This window comes from Bufo gargarizans, chromosome 10 (assembly GCF_014858855.1).
Source record: "Bufo gargarizans isolate SCDJY-AF-19 chromosome 10, ASM1485885v1, whole genome shotgun sequence".
NCBI classification, from domain to species: Eukaryota; Metazoa; Chordata; class Amphibia; order Anura; family Bufonidae; genus Bufo; species Bufo gargarizans.
Window position 1 is genome coordinate 108118166 of NC_058089.1, and position 22877 is coordinate 108141042.

Sequence of the window (22877 nt, forward strand, 5' to 3'; positions counted from 1 at the left end):
CATGTCATAATTATTTTTATTTAACTAAAGAAAAAAAATCCACTCACTTTGAGGAAACTTTGGAGGGTTGTCATTGACGTCTGTCAGAGTTATTGTGACTTTGGTTGTCCCTGAGAGTCCTCCCATGTGTCCTCCCATGTCCTTTGCTTGGATCACCACATGGTATTGCTCCTTGGCTTCTCTATCCATGTTTGGAAGTGCTGTCCTTATGATACCTGAGATCATTGCATAAAGGGGCATTAGAACCAAGGCAAACATCAACTTTTTGTGCTGCTACTAATTTAAGGCACTCTCATGCTTATTGGCATTGCATAAATCAAAAGTGGAACTGAATCAGTAATTAATATAGTCATAAAGTAATTAATTTTAATACAATGATATTTATTAAAATATATTTTAAAAAAATGGATTATAATAGAATAAATATATTCAATGTATAAAAATTTATAAATAAAGTGTAATAAAAAAATATATTAAATATATTTTTACTATTTATATTCATAATTTTGGATAAAAAGAAAAAAAAAAGGAAAAAAAAAAAGAAGTTTATTGTAAATACAAATTCAATACAATGCTGCGAAAAGCTAACAAAATCTGGGCCCAGCTGCAATACACATCAAAGCCACTAGGGGGCCACATGAAGACAAATAATAAGCATCTCCTGACAGAGTATCTCAAAATCATTTTTTATTTTATTTTTTAACTGGTCATCTCTGGATTTATTGAGTTTAGAGGAAATGTGAGGAAGCACTTTATTAGATTGATGTTAAAATTAGGCAAAGACCCTCTAATAAAATATTAGAGACAGGCAGATGGGACCTGTGTCATGAAAGTTTAGTCAGTGTGAATGCATCTGGGCTGCTTTAATTCCAGCACACAGTGGTCTGCAATGTGCGTGCTGTGGATATATTAGCACGCTGTTGGTATCCCAAAATGATAGACCACATGTGTGGGATAAGCCAGACCATGTTCCCAAAAGTACATACACATCTGGTAGAGTACTGATCTCATCAGTAAGAAGGAGTGCAATTCCCAAAGGTAACTTAAATTATCAATGAGTTGTGCTGGGTGCACGTGCGGTGTACAATCAGGTATCCGGGGCTGGTATGGCCGCGTGCGCATACCCACCCATTCCCGCTCGTTCTATAGGGATGAGCCTATGATGAGGTAGGCGCTGTCCAGCAGAACCAATCACAGGAGGGAGGTGTATTCTTTCAATCCTGAAGCAATCTGTTGACCAGCTAGGTAGTATCTATATAATGATGTGTGGTCCTGAGTGGACACAGTCCCTCTCATAAGGGTCCTTATGTCAAGGGAGTGACATGTTGACAAATCATAACCATAAAGGGTGATTTGGTAGGAACATGTAGTCCTGTTCCACGCATAGGTGGAGGGCACATAATCATTTACCACATGTTAGTAATCCAGATGTCCCCTAGGGTGAGAAGGAAACCCGCACAAATACAGGGAAAACATACAAGCGTCATGCAGATGTTGCCCTTGGTTTGGATTTGAACCTAGAGCCCCAGCGCTGCAAGGCACCTCTGCTAATCATATGAGCGCAGTAAATCAATGGGTAGACCCAGTGATTTCTTGTAGAATGGGGGATCTTAGATTCAAATCCAACCAAGAGCAACCTCCCAATTTTGGCACAAGCTTCCTTCTAGACTTCAAGATCATACTGACAGGTTTATTTGGTCACCAGTTGGTCTTAGTGTGTGTGCCTGAGATAGGAAGACTAGATTCTGAGCTCTGAAGGGAATGGCGACAATCTCGTCATAGTGCATTGTAATACGTTGGGGGTCATATATTCAGCATCAATGATATATTAAAATGTTTGGTTTTTTGGTGCTTAGATTTTGGTAGCTTATCCTCAGCATTGGTCATTAGTATCAGATAGACAGGGATCGGTCCTAGCACCCCCAGAGATCAATGATTTGGGTATGGAACCTACACAGCACCAACAAGTACCACAGAGCTCTACAACTGTCATCAGTCATGTACAAGATGCTTCAACGCTATTTAGTTTATTCTGTTGGATGGAAGTACGGCTAGTCATAGAAAACAGTAAGGATACAATGTCAAGTTCTTAAAAAAAAAAAAAAAATAATCTACATTTTTGGCTGAGCCCTTTGACAGACAGGATATTCAAAACCCATGCATCTGATGGAACAGCGGGGGGATTTTGACAATTTTACCCTGACCCTCACCATATTGTCATGGTAACAAGCAACAAATTTACAGACGGGACTAATCCACCAACACATATTGTATGACTGGTACAAAAACCTTCCAGCGCAGCCCTCATTGTGTATAGTACTTAATGCAGTAAGAATAAAAGGGCCCAGATAAAGAGGTCGGCTATTACCAGTGTACAGCGAGGACGGAGCGATTGTCAAATACTACAAAATTGTCATTATTAATCTTCATCACTCTAGAGAAGAACAGGAAATAATCAAAAGCAAATCTACCAGATTTTGATAATTGAGTTATTTTTTGTTGGCTAAAAGTGCAAACTCTTCCAAATAATATATCTATCTACAGTATCAATCTATGATGTAATCTATCTATCTATAATCTTTTATCTATGTATCTATTATCTATCTATGTAATCTATCTGTTTATCTAAATATGCAAAAAGTTAGCACACTCAAAAAAGGTAAAGTGAAAACAAATAAACAGTTTATTCACCCATGTGGACACAACATTTCGGTTCAACCTTAGAGCCTTTTTCAAGCTCGAAAAAAGCTCTAAGGTTGTACCGAAATGATGCTTCCACATGGGCGAATGAACTCTTTATTTTTTTTTCACTTTACCTTTTTTGAGTGTGCTAACTTTTTGCATATTTATATACTGGGCAACTGTCTAGTCCCTTTGGGCTAGCACCTCGCCTGTTTTGTTTTTTCCATTTCTGGAAGTTTGGTGCTGCCAATTTTTATTTTCTATCTATCTATCTATCTATCTATCTATCTATCTATCTATCTATTATCTATCTATTTATTATCTATCTATCTATTTATTATCTATCTATCCATCCATCTATTATCTATCTATATATCTATCTATCTATCTATTATCTATCTATCCATCCATCTATTATCTATCTATATATCTATCTATCTATCTATTATCTATCTATCCATCCATCTATTATCTATTTATCTATCTATCTATCTATCTATCTATCTATCTAGTATCTATCTATTTATTATCTAGCTATCCATCTATTATCTCTCTATCTATCTATCTATCTATCTAGTATTTATCTATCTATCTGTCTATCTATTTATATATTATCTATCTATTATCTATCTGTCTATCTCAGAGATAAGAAACCTCCGGCACTCCAGCTGTTCAGGAACAACATCTCCCAGAATGCTATATTCACTTCTATGGAAGTTAGAAGAGCAGCCAATCATGTTTGCATACTGGGAGTTGTAGTTTCACAGCAGCTGGAGTGCCGAAGGTTGCTGATCTTTGGTCTATTTAATTTTGCGAGTCTAGTAATAAGCACCAAATATTGCTCTGATACATAATTCACCTAATATATTTCACATTTTCTTCACACTTTCATTCATTCTTTTTTTCTTTCTTTTTCTATAATCTATCTATCCATCTACTATGAAATTATTAAGAACTGATATAACTTACAGAAAGCCCTTGATAATTTACCTGTTTGAGGTTCCACTGAAAAATACGGCTGCCCTTCGAGAATACTGTAGACAAGCTTAGCACTGTTGCCGTAGGTGGGATCGTCCGCATCGGATGCCGTTACCTGGATCACTGAGGTACCTACAGCACATAGGATGGGACACGTGTTAGACAATGCTTTCTCTGACGTCATTTATGCAGATTCGCTTTTTCTGAAGAATAATAATAATAATAATATATAGAGAGCATTTGTCTATTCAATGACTGCGGCACACACCTAAGAGGCCGGTACTGTAAATCAGCCCTGAAATCTCTTCTCTTTTTCTGCACAGATATCGCTCTAGTAATGTATATTCCACAAAGTATTTTCCTCACACAATTAAATCTAAATATATGATATCGACTAAGCTATTTGGGATGGAGCTGATGATTTTTTGGCTGTTTTCCATTAACCCCTTAATGACTTGGAAATTTTAATTTTAATTTTTTCCCATTTAAATTTTTTACTTTCAGACCATCAAAAGCCATAACTTTTTTATTTTTCCATTCACATACCCATTTGATTTTTTGGGGGGATTTTTTTTTTGCGGGACAAGTTGTACTTTGTAATGGCACCAATTTACGGTGGCATACAATTTAGTGGAAAGCGAGAAAAAAATTCCAAATGGGGTGGAATTATAAAAAAAAATAAAAAAACACAATCCCGCCACAGTTTTCTGGGTTTTGTTTTTACAGCGTCTCTTATGTGATAAAACTGACCTGTTACTTTCATTCTCTGGGTCAGTATGATTACAACGATACATATATAGTTTTTCTTGTGTTTTATTGCTGAAAAAAAACTTTGGAAAACACTATTTTTTTCTTTGCATCACCATATTCTTACCCCTATAACTTTTTTTAATTTTTATGTGTATGGAGCAGGTTGAGGGTTCATTTTTTGCAGGGGGATCCATATGTTTCATGGATACCATTTTTGGGATGAATATGTCTGTTTGATCATTTTGTATAAAAAAAAATTGTGCTAGCTGAAGCGACCAAAAAACGGCAAATTGGCCATTTTCTCTTTTCTCCATTTTCCGTTTGCCGTATGGGATAAATATTTTTAGATTTTAAAAGTACTGGCATTTTCCCAGGAGGCGATACCCATGATGTTTATTTTTTTACATTTTTATATACTTTTAATTTTGGGGAAAGGAGGTGGTGAAGAATTGTATATTTTTAAAACCTTCTTTTTTTTTTTTTTTTTTTTTTTGCAGGGGAACTCATTAGATTGATTTTCTCATAGACTCTAATGCATTATCATTGTAGTTTATGAGAATGTTTCTATGGAGTCCCTGCCTATGAAGGTCTGGGGCTGCTGCACACACACTCCAGCTCCCCCATCTCTGCTGGGAGGGGCCGGAACACACCCAAACATGTGCGCTTCTGGACTTTTGGGCCTCCAGATGCTGTGGTCTCATTTGACCACAAGATCTGAAGGGTTAAAGGTACATAATCGGAATGGATGCACACAGTGACTGCACCAGCAGAATAGTGAGTGCAGCTCTGGAGTATAATACAGGATGTGACTCAGGATCAGTACAGGATAAGTAATGTATGTAAACAGTGACTGCACCAGCAGAATAGTGAGTGCAGCTCTGGAGTATAATGCAGGATGTAACTCAGGATCAGTAATGGATAAGTAACGTTTGTACACAGGGACTGCACCAGCAGAATAGTGAGTGCAGCTCTGGAGTATAATACAGGATGTAACTCAGGATCAGTACAGGATAAGTAAAGTATGTACATAGTAACTCCACCAGCAGAATAGTGAGTGCAGCTCTGGAGTATAATGTAGGATGTAACTCAGGATCAGTACAGTATACGTAATGTATGTACACAGTGACTACACCAGCAGAACAGTGAGTGCAGCTCTGGAGTAGAATACAGGATGTAACTCCGGATCAGTACATTATACGTAATGTATGTACACAGTGACTGCACCAGCAGAACAGTGAGTGCAGCTCTGGAGTACAATACAGGATAAGTAATGTATGTACACAGTGACTCCACCAGCAGAATAGTGAGTGCAGCTCTGGAGTAGAATACAGGATGTAACTCAGGATCAGTACAGTATACGTAATGTATGTACACAGTGACTCCACCAGCAGAATAGTGAGTGCAGCTCTGGAGTATAATACAGCATGTAACTCAGGATCAGTAATGTAATGTATGTACATAGTGATTCCACCAGCAGAATAGTGATTACAGCTCTGGAGTATATTACAGCATGTAACTCAGGACCAGTACAGGGTAAGTAATGTATGTACACAGTGACTGCACCAGCAGAATAGTGAGTACAGCTCTGGAGTATAATACAGGATGTAACTCAGGATCAGTACAGGATAAGTAATGTATGTACACAGTGACTCCACCAGCAGAATAGTCAGTGCAGCTCTGGAGTATAATACAGCATGTAACTCAGGATCAGTAATGTAATGTATGTACATAGTGATTCCACCAGCAGAATAGTGATTACAGCTCTGGAGTATATTACAGCATGTAACTCAGGACCAGTACAGGGTAAGTAATGTATGTACACAGTGACTGCACCAGCAGAATAGTGAGTACAGCTCTGGAGTATAATACAGGATTTAACTTGGGATTAGTGTATTCAGTGACGTCATCAGCTCTGAGGGGCCGGCTTTAGTGCTGGCCTACCCGTTTTACAAGTTAGGGCAGCACTAAAGTCCGCCGATCAGTGCCAGTGATGTCACCGGGCTTACTGCTGGGCGGAATCCTCCACCTGGCAGCCCTAAGGAGAGCCCAGTTCGTCACTGTAACTCCTGAAAATGCCTTTGCCCTGCGCGATTCAGCTCAGGGCAAAGGAGAGCATCGGAGCATGAAATGCTCCAATGGCTCTCGTCATGGGTGCTGCCTGGGTGAAATTCTGGGTATGTCTGGGTTCAGCTCTAAATCCGGACAACCCCTTTAATTATACATATGAGAGGACTACTGTGGCATATCGATTCTATAAAGTCTATGAGTTATATAGAAACAGTCCATCACAGCCAATTCTTCCAGATAATCTTGTTCTTGGAATCTATGGGCATCCCAGAACTCTCACTCTTATCAATGTGACTTTTATTATTACATATGCTAAAAAAAAGTCAAAAATTGCAGCAACATTTAGCTTTGCTTTGTTCATTCTTGATATTTTGACTTTAAATGTGTTGCGTCACAAAACATATTCTACATTTTTTCAAACCAGCAGCTGGATCTGAATACATTTATACTTGCATGTAATTAAAAATGTTGTACAGCCAGTGAGTTATTCAATAAAATGTATCTGTAGAGCGCCACCTGCTGTGTATCCTTTTGTCCTTATTTTTTTGTCCGTTTTACTGAGCTGGTCGCAAGTGCTCAGTTTAAATCATTAACTGCCACCAGCCATACGTTCTGTTAGAAGCTGTAGCAGTTACACATACAAGGAGAGAGCTGCAGCAGAAAGGACACACTCCCCGAGCTGCCAGGCGGAAGATAATCTAGCAGAGCAGCAGGAGCAATGAATGGGGAGATCTCTGGACCCATGTGAGGTACAGGGCTGGTTCTAGCTTTGGTAGAAAGAAATTGTCATGTACTATATGACGCATGATCTTCCTTTTTTACATCAATCATGACATAAACCCTTTAAGAAATGCAATGAGCAGCAGATTACAGTATACTGATACTGTGCTAGTTGAAAGCACATATAACTCAGTCCTGATGAAGGTCATGGTCTTATGTATTTTCTACTTAAATGGGTCCTCCATGTATGAAGCAATGAATGGAGAACATATGTATAGCATGCACACATGGACAGGATGAAGAGTTTGGTCAGTACACGTACCCACACTGGACATCTCTGGCACATTAGCATGGTTGTTTTCTTGTAAGAATTCTGGAGGATTATCATTGATGTCTTGGACTTTCACAATAAATTCTGAAGGTGGTTCCAAGGGTTTGTTCGTTTCTCGGTCAACAGCTTGCGCCATTAATGTGTACTGAGCTCTTTCTTCTCTGTCCAAGGTCTTTGTTGCGTGAATGTTCCCTGATTTGTCATCGATGACGAAAATAGTCCCAGCTCCTTCCCCTGAGAGTATGTACTTAATCTTCCCATCCCCAGAATCGACATCTGAATGAAGCTGGCAAAATAACACACAAATTAATATATGACCAAATTATATATATATATGTATTTCATGCTTGAAAAAGGCTCAAGAGCAGAGCCGAAACGTTGCACCTGGGTGAATAAAGGTTCATTTGTTTTTCTTCCATTGGAGTGCCGCTCATTTTTCTGGATTTATGTATATATATATATATATATATATATATATATATTATGTATATATACAGTACAGACCAAAAGTTTGGACACACATTCTCATTCAAAGAGTTTTCTTTATTTTCATGACTATGAAAATTGTAGAGGGCCAACAAGTGCTAAGCATCTCTGGGAACTCCTTCAAGACTGTTGGAAGACCATTTCAGGTGACTACCTCTTGAAGCTCATCAAGAGAATGCCAAGAGTGTGCAAAGCAGTAATCAAAGCAAAAGGTGGCTACTTTGAAGAACCTAGAATATGACATATTTTCAGTTGTTTCACACTTTTTTGTTGTGTATATAATTCCACATGTGTTAATTCATAGTTTTGATGCCTTCAGTGTGAATCTACAATTTTCATAGTCATGAAAATAAAGAAAACTCTTTGAATGAGAAGGTGTGTCCAAACTTTTGGTCTGTACTGTATATATATATATATATATATATATATATATCATTTAGCAATGTCAGCATAAATTTTCACTTGCATTCTGACCCTGTGCTCCCTCAAACCAGCAGTAAAATGCACTGGGAGTACATAATGGAGAGGACATAATGCTAGTTTACTGGAGCACAGCTCTGAGTATGAAGATACAAATTACATAACCGGACTCGGCATCACTTACACTATACACCGCTTACTTTAGATTAGGGGGTGTTTTGGAGCTGACAGATTCCCTTTAAACTTAAAGAGGACCTGTCACCCCTCCTGAAATGCCAGTTTTAATACCTTCATGCATTCCCCATGTAATAACTGTTCTGGAGCATCTATTCTTATGTCTCTATGTTGTGCCATTCCTCTATTATGTCTACTAGACGTTATGACTGAATTGCTAGCAGTCTGCAGTAAGGGTACAGAGGGGTGGGAACAAGTTGGGGGGGTGTACCTGCAGTCTGAAAATGGCAGCACTGATTGGATAAAGTGGGTCCGTGCAGGTACACACCCCCAACTGGGTACCTCCCCTCTGTACCCTTACTGCAGACTGCTAGCAATTCATCCATAACTTCTAGTAGAAATAACACAGGAATGGCATAACCTAGAGCCATAAGAATAGATGCTCCAGAATTGTTATGACATGGGAAATGCATGTAGCTATTAAAACAGGCATGACAGGAGCGGTGAAAGGTCCTCTTTAAAGGGGTTGTTCAGGATTGATATATTTTTTTAAAACCACTCCCTCCTCATATGACCTGTGAAATAAAGCATGATCACCTTCTCCCTGCTGCTCAGTTCTGGCTCTGTGGGTCCCCGTCTGTCTTCACTATGCTTCGGTCCTCCATGTAAACTTCCAGCATAGGGACACACTGGGGACCCAAGGGGAACGTCACTGCTCGGTCTGGAGACATGTCACTGCACCGACACACATGGCTTTATCTGTGTCAGAATGTTACATGCCAGGACTGAAGCACAGTGAAGATAGCCAAGGACCAGGGGTGGTATCATGTGCCTTTTGCCTAATGTCCTTCTATGTGGAAATGGGGGCTTTTCACTTCCTCTGGGAACAGGATCTGGGTGCAACTGCTACCTCTGCACCTCCTATAACTTCACCAGCATATTTTAACTGTCTTTCCATCTCCTCTATCCTTTTCACTGTTGTAGGGTTGTCCAGTAAGGAATCACTTGGTAAAAAGGGCGCAGAGTGGGCAAAAATAAATAAAAGAAGTCTCAATGATCCCTCACTGCTCCCCTTCTGATGCTTACAGTACCTGTTGGTCCCTATTTCCTGGTCCTATCTTGATGCATAGGATATACCCACTAGTGTTGAGCGTGAATATTCGAATAGCGAATAATAATCGCGAATATCACAAGTTCGCTAAATCGCAAATATTTCGAATATAGTTCTATATATTCGCTATATCGAATATTCGTAATTTTTTAACATCTGAAAACATGATTCCTCCCTGCTTCTTTCTTGTGGGTCAATGAGTCATTGGCCCACAAGCAACTTAAGCAGGAAGGAATCATGTTTTCATATGGAAACAAAATTACGAATATTCAAAAAAACTAATATATAGCAATATAGGGAATATATTTGTTATTTAGAATATTCAGCTTTTTTTTTCCAATCTATACAGTTGTTCGCATACTCCTCCCCAACAAGCGTCCCCGTCACCATGGGAACGCCTGTGGGTTAGAAAATACCATCGGATCTGAGTTTTCCCTGAGATCGTGAAAACTCAGATCCGATAGTATATTCTAACCCAAAAACGTTCCCATGGTGACGGGGACGCTTGTCGGGGAGGAGTATGCCAAAGTGGAATAACAGTACAGATTGAAAAAAAAAAAAGACGAATATTCTAAATAATGAATATATTCGCTATATTGCTATGACTTTGTTTTTTAGAATATTCGTAATATTCTAAAAATCGAAGCTATAGCAATATAGCAAATATTTGTAAAATACACATATAGACTGCAATTTATCTAATATAGTATATTTTTTTAATAGTGTCAATTTTTTACAAAACTAATGTTCAGAAGAGACAAAAAAAATTTGACTATAAAGAAAAGATTATAGCACTATATTAGCTAAATTGCAGTCTATATGCGTATTTTACAAATATTTGCTATATTGCTATAACTTAGATTTTTAGAATATTCGTCATATTCTAAAACAAGAATATATAGCAATATAGCGAATATTCGTAAAATACACATATTAGCCATAGCCAACCAATCGGAAAGTTGCCTTATACAGTTATACAAATTTTAAAAAAAGCAATACGAGAATAATTAAATCGCATATTATTCGCGATAAATAGAATAATGACGAATATTCGATTTCGACGAATATACAACAAATATTCAATCGAATATAAGAACGTGTGGCGAAACCAAACTCGCCACTGGGTTTTGGAGAGGGCTGTTTAAAAGCCTCTTGCCTCAGGATTATGGCCCATAGTAACTTTAAAGGAGAAGACAGACCGGCCGCACAGCTTAAATCTGTCTGTGGAATTGTATTTTATGTAAAATTTAGTGGATAGCTCACCTCCCTTCTCAGTGTGGTAAGGGTGCTCTAGTCGAGGGACTGCTCACTCAGTCAATCCAATGGTACCATTGAATTGTATTTTATGTTATTATGCGTTCGGTTAAATTGTATGTTATGTGAGGGCACCCAGATAGCTAATATTGTTGTATTCGTGTATTCTGAGTGCCATTCACCTAATGATATGCACTCAGACTTGAGCTATCTGGGGATATGTTAAATGTCTGTGTTTGCTGTGGGGGTGTGACATTGGTATGTTTAAATTGTGATGTCTGTCCTGTTGTCTCCACATGTGTATTGGTGATCTCCCTTTGTCCTGAGAGATAATTGGATTGCCTTCGGTTGTCTCTGGGACAGAGAGGAGGAAACCATGATGCATTGTGGGGATGTGTTGTATCTGTTCTGTGTCGCAGTCTCCCTTCTGGTCCTCTAGGGGGCGGGAACGATTGGTTGCTGTACTTGCATTGTGTGTGTTGTAAGGTATTGATTGGTTGGATTTCAAAACCCTGTGGGCAGTACTATGTTTGTTTTTATGAATAAAAGGGGCTGTACCTGAAGTACAGTCAGACCACTGCTGACCCTCAAGACAGAGCCTTGTCTCGTTATTGGGGGGATTCCCTGTATGCTGTTGGAGACTGATTGCCAGGAGTGTAAGCTGACTGAATGCTTTTCCTGTTCGTCTGCTGGCAGCTATTCGCGAGGTTCCAGTTTGGAGTGCTATTTTGTATCCAGTTCGGGAGTTTGGTGTTCTGCAGTAGCTGTGCCTGTCTCTCAGAAAGGGGCATATCGCCTAAACGGATTTTAACCCCTTGTCTGCTGAAACGGTCCGTTACAGAATGAAATATTGCAAAATCGAATATGGCACCTCCCGCTCATCACTAATACCCACTTACCCACTCAGTGGCCAGAGTGGAAATCCCCATGAGGCTTGTGATTAGCTGAGCTGGCATGTTATCTTTTTAACCTACCCTGAACCCTTTGCCCAAAAATGTCCCTGCTAAACAACCCCTTTAAAGGCTTCTCCGATACGACACACTATAAAATGTTAAGGTCCTCATTTATCCAGGTCGTGGTATACCAGTAATACTATGTCAGTGAAACTGGACTTGTATTTGTCTTGTGAAGACGTTTTGCTAGTCACCCGACTGGCTTTCTCTATTAGAATCTAAAAGACAAAGCTAGTCAGATGACTAGCGAAACATCTTCAAGAGAAATACATCAAGTCCAGTTGCTCTGTCTAATTACTTCTGAAGTTCTGTACCAAAATATTGGGACTTTAGGGGCTCTTTTCAGCTGCTACTTGACACCATCACACTTGAACTAGGATAGAAAGTCCTAGTACCTCCAAGACATTGTCATGACTCACCTGAGTAGATTACATCCCTGATCAGGTTCTCCCTAGCCATTGAAATGGTTACAAGACCATCTCTCTCCATAACAGCCATATCAACTTGATTTTATATGGATATGCTTTAATAAAAGAATGAATGATGCCACTTAGAAAACAGTGGGGCAGATTTACTAATGAAAATATGCCAGTTTTGGGGGGCAATTTGCGCCAAAAAAAACTGTCGTATATACCTTGCCTCACATTTATTAACTGGCTTACAACTTTTTCCAATCTTTTTACACCTCATCTGAAAAGGGGGCGTGGCAACAATTTAGGCTTCCTGTTTTTTGAGATCAGCCACATGGGCCATAGACACAATGGACAGGAGGGGACCTCATTGACTTCTATAGGAGAGTTTTCTAGACATGCTCTTTGACCTGTGCAGAGGTCAGGAGGGAGCAGATAAGCTGTGATATCACCTATTATGAATGTTGGGGTCTCTGTTTTCTATACAAAGGTGTTACTTGTCATTGTAATCCTGCCTGGGATGATAATGAGAAGGCTATTGAAAAATTAGGCTGAGTTTACAACACCGTTTAGCTTTCTCTTCTTCTTATGGATGGAGAGAGAGAAAAAACGGATCCTGTAAAAAAACGGATCCTGTTCATAAGGCTACTAGAACTTTCTATCCCAGGTCGGGTGTGATGGTGATCCGTTTTTTTTACAGGATCTTGTTTTGTTTTTTTCTCTTCTTCTGATAGATCAGAAGAACGGAAAGCAAAACGGTGAGGTGAACTCAGCTTTACCTGCACAGAACAGGTAATAACAACCTATTATTAGTGACCAGTGCAAAAAGCGCCTAAATTGTGGCTCCGTGCACCAAAAATGTGCCAAAATTTTTGTGCATTTTTGGAGTCAAACTAAGCCAATTAGCAGGGGTGCACCTAGCCTTTCTGCTGCCTGAGGCGAAAACTGAACCTAACCCCATTGCCACAATGAAAGCGCTCATTGCCCATGGTCCTTCTGCTGCCCACCTCTTGCCCCAACCTGGTGCTGCCTGAGGCGATCGCCTCACCTGGCCTCATTGGTGGTGCGCCCCTGCCAATTAGTAGCATAAAACTTAGACTAGACAGTTTTTTTGACGAACTGACAAAATTCTAGCCTAAATCTGGAGCAGGATTGCCATACTCCAAATTTACAAAGGTCCATGAGCCAGACATTGACTGTGATTTGTATTCTTAGACAGTGTGAAGTGCGCCACTTTTCTTAAATCTGCCACAATGACTTTTAACAGTCAGATTTTACTTTCATGTAGACTACTTCTTCTTATAAAGCATGCACAGCCCAAATAAGCATCGGCTGACCGAATGCAGAGATGATTTCGCTGATAAACATTTTCCTAACACCCAACTGAGAATAAGCACCAAAACAATCAAAACTCCGAAATAAAGCAGTATGGGACGGCTGAATGCTGTATAAACGATTCAATCTATTCACTGCGGCCCGGTGGGAGGCCCGGCCGGCGGGGTCTTCTATGGGAAATAGAAGAGACAGGCATAATCTTCATTGTAAGCACAAACTATTTTCATAAATCCTAAAGTCTCTTGAATCCTTTCATATTCTCAATCTGTAACAGCGTTATTAAAACCGAGAAGAATTTATCATGTTCTCGATGCTACTGAAATATAAATCAGTGTGAGTAATTTAACCCGAATCTCCACTTTTTATCATCAGGTCCTAAATTCCGTGCTGATTATTTGTTTCATATATCTTTATAGCATTTGGAGCCTTATTTTTCTGATAGAGGGCTACAAATCCTCAGGCGAAGATTTAGATTTAAATCAACCCTCTAGTACGAGCCAAAAGTTTAAAGGGAACCTGTCACCTGCAAAACACATATTAAACCGACCACAGTACCTTACAGTATCCCCTAGTGTGTTGCTAATCATGTTTTTCTTTCCTCTTTGTGTTTCTTCATACTTTTTAAAAAAACGCTGTTTTAATGTCGGTTGGCGCTGTCTCTGAGTCAGGCTTGAAGTCAAGGGGGCCGCGGCCTCCTCGCTTGAAGTAAAGCTAAGCCCGCCCCTTACCCCTCCTCTCTACAATTAGGTGGACATGCTGCCGGGATCGCGCTCTTCTAGCGCATGCGCGGTATGCTGCCTGTTACAGCGCGATCCTCACTCACCCGACTGCAGATGCGCCGGACAGTTCAATCGCGCGCGCGCCCGGCCGTCACGCTGTAACAGGCAGCGTACAGCGCATGCGCTAGAAGAGCACAATCCCAGCATCACGCCAGCATGTCCATCTAATTGTAGAGAGGTGGGGTAGGGGGCGGGCTTAGCTTTACTTGAAGCAAGGAGGCCGCTGCCCCCTTGACTTCAAACCTGACGCGGAGACAGCACCAACCGCCATTAAAACAGCGTTTTTAACAAGTATGAAGAAACACAAAGAGGAAAGAAAAACATGATTAGCAACACACTGGGGGATACTGTAAGGTACTGTGGTCGGTTTAATATGCGTTCCAGGACCACATCACAGCTGACTCAGTCACCGCATCATGGTGATGTAGCCACCTGGGTCTTCTGGCTTGTGCTCAGATGATGGTGAGTACAGGACAGTTGACCTACGGTTGGGCTGGAACTCGACGCATCATAGATCACTAGCTGAACTGTGGAAAGGCTGAGAAATCGACTGTGTTTCACAGACCGCTTCCGCTCATCTGAAACCGGCCTTAAAAGTAGAGTAAATTCTAAGAGGACTCCTAGTATAGGGCTGTAAGAGTCCTCATTACCCAGCCGGCCTACTGAGTGGTAAACAGCATTTTGTGCACATAGACTGATACAGGGATAGCAGTCAATCATCCTGTGTGGGTGGAGTCATCAGGACTCACTGACTCTCCTGGGAGTCCTGTCGGGATTTACCTGAAATTAATGGATAATGTGCTCTGCCATTCTATCCATTTCTACAGGAGTTCTGGAGACAAAGGAGTACAGAGCTCAACTATTTCCAATGCTCCAAGGTGTACGAGGTCCCCATTCTTGTGATCAGTGGAGGTCCTAGAAGTCGGACCCCCACGATCTAAGAGTTACCCCCTATGCTACCCTCATGATATCCCTTTACATGACCAGAATACTTCATGCAGCCAGATGAAGGATAAGAATCAACTGTATAAATCCAACCTGTCTGTTCCCTGTATCCATCAATGGAAGACTCTGAGGGCTCTGTCTTCGTAAACATTACTAATGTGTAGATCCCCATCAAAAAAGAGTGTGATCCAACCTCCCAAAAAACGTTAAAGGCCAGCTGTTGATGATCTCAACACTGATGATTCCAATGGTAGTAAGTGGAGAGGTTCTGAGTTTTGAGGGTGGTCCAAGAGCCTTACTGCCTCATGGTAGGACATCGGCACTGTCACTAATGTGTAATAATTAAAGGACCCAGTAACAAATTTGTTATCATGCTACTTACACCTTTGTATCACAAGACCTGTTTCAAACAGCATAAATAATTTACAGCAAAACAGTGACACCTACAGGTTACATAGTGTAGTGCATAACGGTAAAAAAAAGTGTGCAAGCTCATGAGTTTGAACTATTTTTCTCAGTGATATTTTCTATACGTATATGGGTGAATATGTGTAATAATAATTAACAGTGCATGGTATTAAAGGGGTTGTGCGGGTTTAGAGCTGAGCCCGGACATATCCCCTATTTCACCCAGGCAACCTCTCTTATATGAGCATCGGGGCATTTCATGTCCCGATGCTCTCCCATGCCCTGCACTGAATTGTTCAGGGCAAGGGCTGTTTGTTTATGTTTTTTTACACTGCTAGGCAAAGGCTTCTGCCTAGCACTGTGGCCGGTAACATCACCGGCACTCATAGGCGGGCTTTAGTGCTGCCTTAGCCTGTTTTACAGGCTAGTGCAGTGCTAAAGCCCGGCCATTAGTACCAGTGACGTTACTGGCAACACTGCCAGGCAGAAGTCTCTCCCTAGTTTACCCACCGGACCTCAAGAAAATTCCTTGCCCCGCACGCTTCAGCACAGGGCAAAGGGCTGCCTAGGTGAAAAAGAGGATATGTCTGGGTTCATCTCTGAACCTGGACAAGCCCTTTAAGTTATATATGTATATTTCAATGACAATATATTATAAATACAGAGATTATAGTTAAATATTGTTTTTATCATTAGTATTTTTTATTTTATCTTTTTATTTCACAAGATGTCTGCATCTTCAATTGCAGCTCTGCCCCATCCAAGTGAATGAAGATAAGCTTCAATACCAGCTGAAGGACAAAAGTGATTAATCCCAGACCATCCCTTTAATTCACAGTAATAATATGCCAAAAACAGTAGAAATAACTCGAAATAAGGAAATAGGTCTTACCCGTCCAACAAGCACAGGATCCGGTCCGGTGTATTCCTCTATTACAAAAAACTGATTCCATACCCATCCCCTCTTGGACCTATGTAAGACTTGTCCTTCTTTGCCCTTTTCATGGTGACCATGAAATGACTGCCTTAATTTACCGCTTCTTCTTGTGGATGTGACGTGACTACAGTATGCGATCCCCAGGCATAAAAGAATGCCATGTAAACAAAAGTCCTTCTTCATTTTTGGTAGTGTTTGCTCGACAGTCCTCGCTTCCAGTTCTAAGTCCCCTCAAAATAGTGCAAAACCGCAGGTTAGTAGCAAATCCAACAGGTTAATGCCATCCCAGAGGTTATATCCATAATTCACGTCTCTGTTCTTTCCAATTGTCCTTTATTGATCCTGAAAAAGAAGAAGAGTCACGTAAATATGATATCGCCATAGGATGATGAGTAGTAGTAGCAGCAGTGATGGTCAGTTCGCAGTGTTCGCCAGCGAACACATGCGGGCTGTCATCTTTAGTAAGCTAGACTCACCCGTCCGGCGATGCACAGGTAAGCCCTTACCTGTGCCTGTGCCGGGAGCCGGTCTGAAATCAAATGCAGTCACCGGGAGCAGGCAGTTCCGAGAACAGCCCGATGTAGGCCCCCGGCGGCTGTTCTCGGAACTGCCTGCTCCCGGTGACCGCATTTGATTTCAGACCGGCTCCCGGCACAGGTAAGGGCTTACCTGTGCATCGCCGGACGGGTGAGTCTACCTTACTAAATATGGCAGCCCGCATGTGTTCGCTGGCGAACACTGTGAACTGACCATCACTGAGTAGCAGTACTGTTATTAATAGAGCTAATCTGCAATACCTTGCACAACCACTGACAAGACAAAACCAATTCATAGCAACATCACACATTTAAGAAAACTGTACTGCTATTAGGTAAAACAATTGCAGTACTCTTTGTGACCACTAGAGGCTCTCCTGTAAAATGGGTTGGCCCACAAACAATATTCTCAATTTTTCAAACCAGTCCCTGGATCTGAATACTTCCGAATACTTTAGTTATTCCCTGAAATCTATCTGTACAGCGCCACCTGCTGTTTGCTCTTTCTCTAATTTCTCTGTCCTGCTCGCTGAGATGGAAGCACATGCTCAGTTCCATCCTTCAATGGCGACTAGCTGCAGCTTAAAGGACACACTCCTGAGAAAGTGCACGCCTCCTAAGATGTCAGCTTGAAATAAATCTGGCAGAGCAATTGGAGCAATGGATGTGGAGATCTCTGGATCCAAGTGAGGTACAGGGCTGGTTCTAGCTGTGTTAGAAAGAGGTTGTCACGTACTATATCATGTCCATTTTTCCAATGGGATAGCCCCTTTAAATGCAGACTTGTATTTGTTGGCTATGATATTGTATGATTTCTATACCGTTTCATGAATTGCTTATCTGTCACCAACATATTCAGTAACTCCCAGATTACTATTTCTACTATTCGTTACTTTCTCGATGCAAAGAGGCCCAGGGGAAGAGAATCATCTCGCTAGCGCCACCTAGTGTTGAGTGAATTGAAGCCGAATATCCTTGTGCTTTGTGGCAGCGAATCGATTTAACCTGAAATAGCGCGATTTAACGCCCTCCCCCAGCTTGCTTGAAGATCTCGCACAAAATTCCGTGAGCGCTGACGTATGACGTCACCACATGGACGGTACGATGACGTCACCAGATCTCACACCAAATCACAAGATTTTGCACCAGATCTTCAAGCAAGATGGCGGCAGCCGGCTCGTCGTGAGCAAATGGATCAAGTATTTATATTTTTTTATTTTACACTGTGTTATTTATGTCATGTATGAATGCGGCATCTGAGGGGTACAATGACGAGGAGAGGCGCAATCACCGTTTCCTGTCATTGCACCGACTACTTACAAAGAAATGTGCTTCGTGACAAATGACTTTTGTAAAATTCGGTGGAGCAGCCGAATCAAATTTTCCAATACTTTGCTCATCTCTAGCGCCACCTTCTGGAAGTGCTTCCCTATGGGTCAAAGTCCCACTTTTTAACAAGTCACAGGACACGGCGGAAAAACAAACAGCTTTCTCAAGGTTTTACTAAACTCTTTCTATATATACGGTATCTGCTCTAGTAAATTAATGGGGGAGGGAAGGTCCTGGACGTCATCAGGGACTTTTCATGTAATGTACAGCGCTGTCAGCCTTTGATCAGAGTGGGGGCTCCGTCATGCATTATCGTGGACGCACATGGCTAATCGAGCCCAACCTCCCACAGTCGGGCAGGGCACCAAGTCTATCTTAACACATGAACCATTAACCAACAGAATGGTCACCATAGATCAACGATGCAAACATTAAAGGGACTCTGTCACCACTTTCTAACCCCCACTTTTAAAACTATTGTTCTGTCCATTGAGCCCCTGTGATTACTAAGGTGTTCTTCTACGCGAAATCTGCTGGCTCGTTTTGATAAAAAAAACTTTTATCTAACCTGTCAGTCATGAGGATAAGGTGCCCAGGGCGTTTCTCCTGGTCTGAACATGCCGCCCGCCGCCGCCGCCGTTGGTGCCCAGCTCCTCCTCTGCTCTGAATTAGCGCCTCCTGAATGTCAAGAAATATGCCTCCGGCTCTCCCTCAGTCCCCCCTCCTTCTTTTCTAAGATCCCACGCGTGCGCACAGGCCTGTGCCTGATGCGCCCGTGCAGACTTTTAGATTCAGCCTCATTGAGCGAAGTGCGCATGCGTGCGCACTTCGCTCAACCTCGTCATAAGACGAACACTGCCGCCAGCCAGTCAGAGCCTGCCAAGAGCTGTCCGGAGCCGCACGTCTGCCCACGTCTGTGCGCACGCGCAGGATATTAGAAATGAAGGAGGGGGGACTGAGGGAGAGCCGGAGGCATATTTCTTGATTTTCAGGCGGCGCTAATTCAGAGCAGAGGAGGAGCTGGGCACCAACGGCGGTGGCGGGCGGCATGTTCAGACCAGGAGAAACGCCCTGGGCACCTTATCTACATGACTGACAGGTTAGATAAAAGGTTTTTTTATCAAAACGAGCCAGCAGATTTCGCTTAGAAGAACACCTTAGTAATCACAGGGGCTCCATGGACAGAACAATAGTTTTAAAAGTGGGGGTTAGAAAGTGGTGACAGAGTCCCTTTAAGAAAATCTCAAGTAAAGCAACTTGATCCCTGAAGTTCGGCATCCACTTAAAGTGGGATTCCATTATTTAAAGGGTGGCTCCATATCCATAATCTTCCAAAAAGATTTAACGTTGCTTTTTCTGACTTTCGAGATTGATACGACTGTTTCTAATGAAGCAGATCAGAGTCTAAATATTGTTGTATTGAATAAATGAACAAGCCTGGCAGAGTCCAGAGTTTCCCTTTAAATTCAGATTTTGGAAGCAGCAGTAAATCTATGAGATGAGACGAATCTTTTAGAAGTCAGTGAGAGGCAGATCTTGGTATGAAGCCACCAGAGGTCTACTGGGATTAGGATTAGGCGCTTCTCCGTTCAAATTCACATCTCCGCATATATTTTCCATTTCTTTCTTGTTTGTACATCAAATAAATGAGCAGCCTCGGTGCTTGCCGAGCCTCACTAGCGACACCAATAAATGAACGCAGCTCCATAAACAAGGCGGTTAGAGTTTATGCAAGTGCTAATGCGCCAAGTGTTAAAACTGAGAAATGCCAAGTGTCACGAGCGGGGTCGGCTGCAAACATATCCTATTCCCTTTTATCTGGCTTTAATGTACTGAGCAAACAAGCAGGCCGATGAACTTATTATGGTTAAATGGCTGACAGCAATCGTTCATTATAAATCTGCCTGCGATGTGTCGATTAATGACCATAGCCAAGTATGTACAGTACATGTATACAGGGCCAGAACCATCACACCAACAGGTAATGGCAAACACCGTATGGCTGCCCCTCTGATTGGAGACAGATGGAGGTTAGCTTAGAAAAGTAAGACCGCTGCCAAACAGTGCTCATAAAGAGTGCTATATACTGTATCATATCACCACTAAAATCCCCATTTAAAGTATTACAAAATAGAAGGAAATAAAACTGCTATACAGTGCCTAAATTACACTGCCATATAGTGTTCAATAAACTGGCAATATAATCCCTAAATAATACAGTACCAAAATAATACCACCATGTGTTTATTATACTACCATACAGTGTTTAAATAATATTACCTTGCAGTGTCTAAATAATACCACTATACAGTGTCTAAATAACACCTTTATACAGTACCAAAATAATACCATCATATAGTTTCTCAAAAAAAAACACCACCATACAATGTTGAAATTATGCCACCATACAGTGATTAAATAATACCACCATACAGTCCCAAAATAACACCACCATGCAGTGTCTAAAATATATCACTGTGCAGAGTCTTAAATATACCAACATGCAGTGTCTAAATTATACCACTATACAGTCCCACAATAATACCACCATGAAGTGTCTAGAATATACCACAATACAGTGTCTAAATAATATCACCATACCGTGTATACAAATAATAGCAATATAATGTCTAAAAGATACCACCATACAGTGTCTAAACAATAACAGCATACAGTGTCTAAATTATACCACCATATAGTATTTAAATAATACAGTCAAACTGTCCCAAAGCAATACTACCTTACAGTATGTAAAAAACACCACCATAGAATGTCTAAATTATACTACTTGTAGGAAGGTACAAGGGGTCATCATTGATGGTAGGTATGTGTCACCAAGGTTGCTGGTCTCGGTGAAGTAAGAGCCGGTATTTTCATGTGTCTGCAGCAGCTAATGCTGATTGACACTTTGCTATTTAGTATGGATGTAAATAGCTGATCCGGGTTGGCTCTTACTGGGAGTAGTCAAAATGCTGGGTGGGTGACTACTCCCCACGTTCCAGGCCGGGTCTTGGCAGGCTTATGAAAAAACAGCCAGCACTGTCAGGTGGTGTGGATTACCTCCCTCTGACAGTGGAGCTCTGGAGATCTCTGTGCTGAGGTCTGAAGACCATGTGTCAGGCGAGCAGGCCGTCTTAAAGCCTGCAAGCTGATTTTCTGAGGATAAGCATTTAGCTGGGTGTGAACTGACACCCAGGATACCAGATGAACTTTATTTAGTTTTTCTGTGTGTGAACAAGCACCAAGCCTGAAGTGACTGTTGTGTTATAAGTGTGAATAAACACTGAAGTGATTTACAACCTGGTCCTTTGCCTCTATACTGCGTCTGCTAACCTGCCTACCAGAGCGAATCCTCCACCAATTGGTGGAGGATGCGTGCAAGCGCAGTGAGGCTGGCCAGAAGGCCGAAAATTTTTAGTTTTTCCGGGCACGGTTGTATGTCTTACATCAAACCAGCAAAATTACAACCCGTGTCCCTTGACAAAATGGAAGCTGTTGTGAAAGCCTTTGTGGAGGTTAACTTGCAGCAGCAAGAGGCTAATAAGCCGCAGCAGAAAACCAACCAGCTGCTGTTGCAGCATGATGGCTTTACAAGCGGCAGGAGCGTCCCAGAACGTCCACCATGGCCGGAAATCTGTCCGTGCGGCGATCCATAAGATAACTCCCTCGGACGACGTTGAGACCTATCTGGTGGTGGCCGTGAGGGAGAAGCTATCCCAAGATCAATGGGCTGAGGTCGTTGCTCCATTCCTGGCATCCGGACCCCAGTAGGTGTTTTTTGACTTACCGGATGATCAAGCGGCCGATTACACGACAGTAAAGGGTGAGATTCTGGAAAGACCGGGGGTGAATGTGTTGGTCCGGGCCCAGCGGTTGCATCAGTGGGTGTTTAACCCGGCTAAACCCCGAGACCTCAGTATTATGATCTGTTACACGGGTTGCAAAAATAGCTGCAGCCTGACGTGCTGAGTTCCACTGCTATGCTGGACCGTCTGTTGGCTGATGTATTCTGGAGGGCTTTGCCGTACCCTCTCCAGCACTTGATCGGCCAGGTGTCTCCTGGTAATGCCCTTGAGATGATCGACCTGATGGAGCGCTATAAGGCTACCAGGAATCTACAGGGGGGTTCTTTTGGGAGGGGGCAGTCAACCCCCGGAAATCTCCACCCCAGACCCGGCGGCTGGTGCCAGCAAAAACCGCCCAGGATGAACCCCCTGCATCAGGGCGAACCAATGGATACTAACTATGGCTATCGACACTCATTGTATGCCA

General features: G+C 41.7%; 1 protein-coding gene across 1 annotated transcript in view; it reads right to left on the minus strand.

The window, feature by feature from the left end:
• Nucleotides 1-22877, minus strand: part of LOC122920203 (cadherin-11-like) — a 125168-nt gene that overhangs the window by 24461 nt on the left and 77830 nt on the right. The window contains exons 2-5 of the mRNA XM_044269483.1: nt 16696-17082; nt 7520-7814; nt 3673-3792; nt 48-215 (exon numbers count right to left, since the gene is read on the minus strand). Of these exons, the coding sequence (XP_044125418.1) occupies nt 48-215; nt 3673-3792; nt 7520-7814; nt 16696-16923 (811 nt within the window). The 5' untranslated portion in view covers nt 16924-17082. The remainder of the gene's footprint in view (nt 1-47; nt 216-3672; nt 3793-7519; nt 7815-16695; nt 17083-22877) is intronic.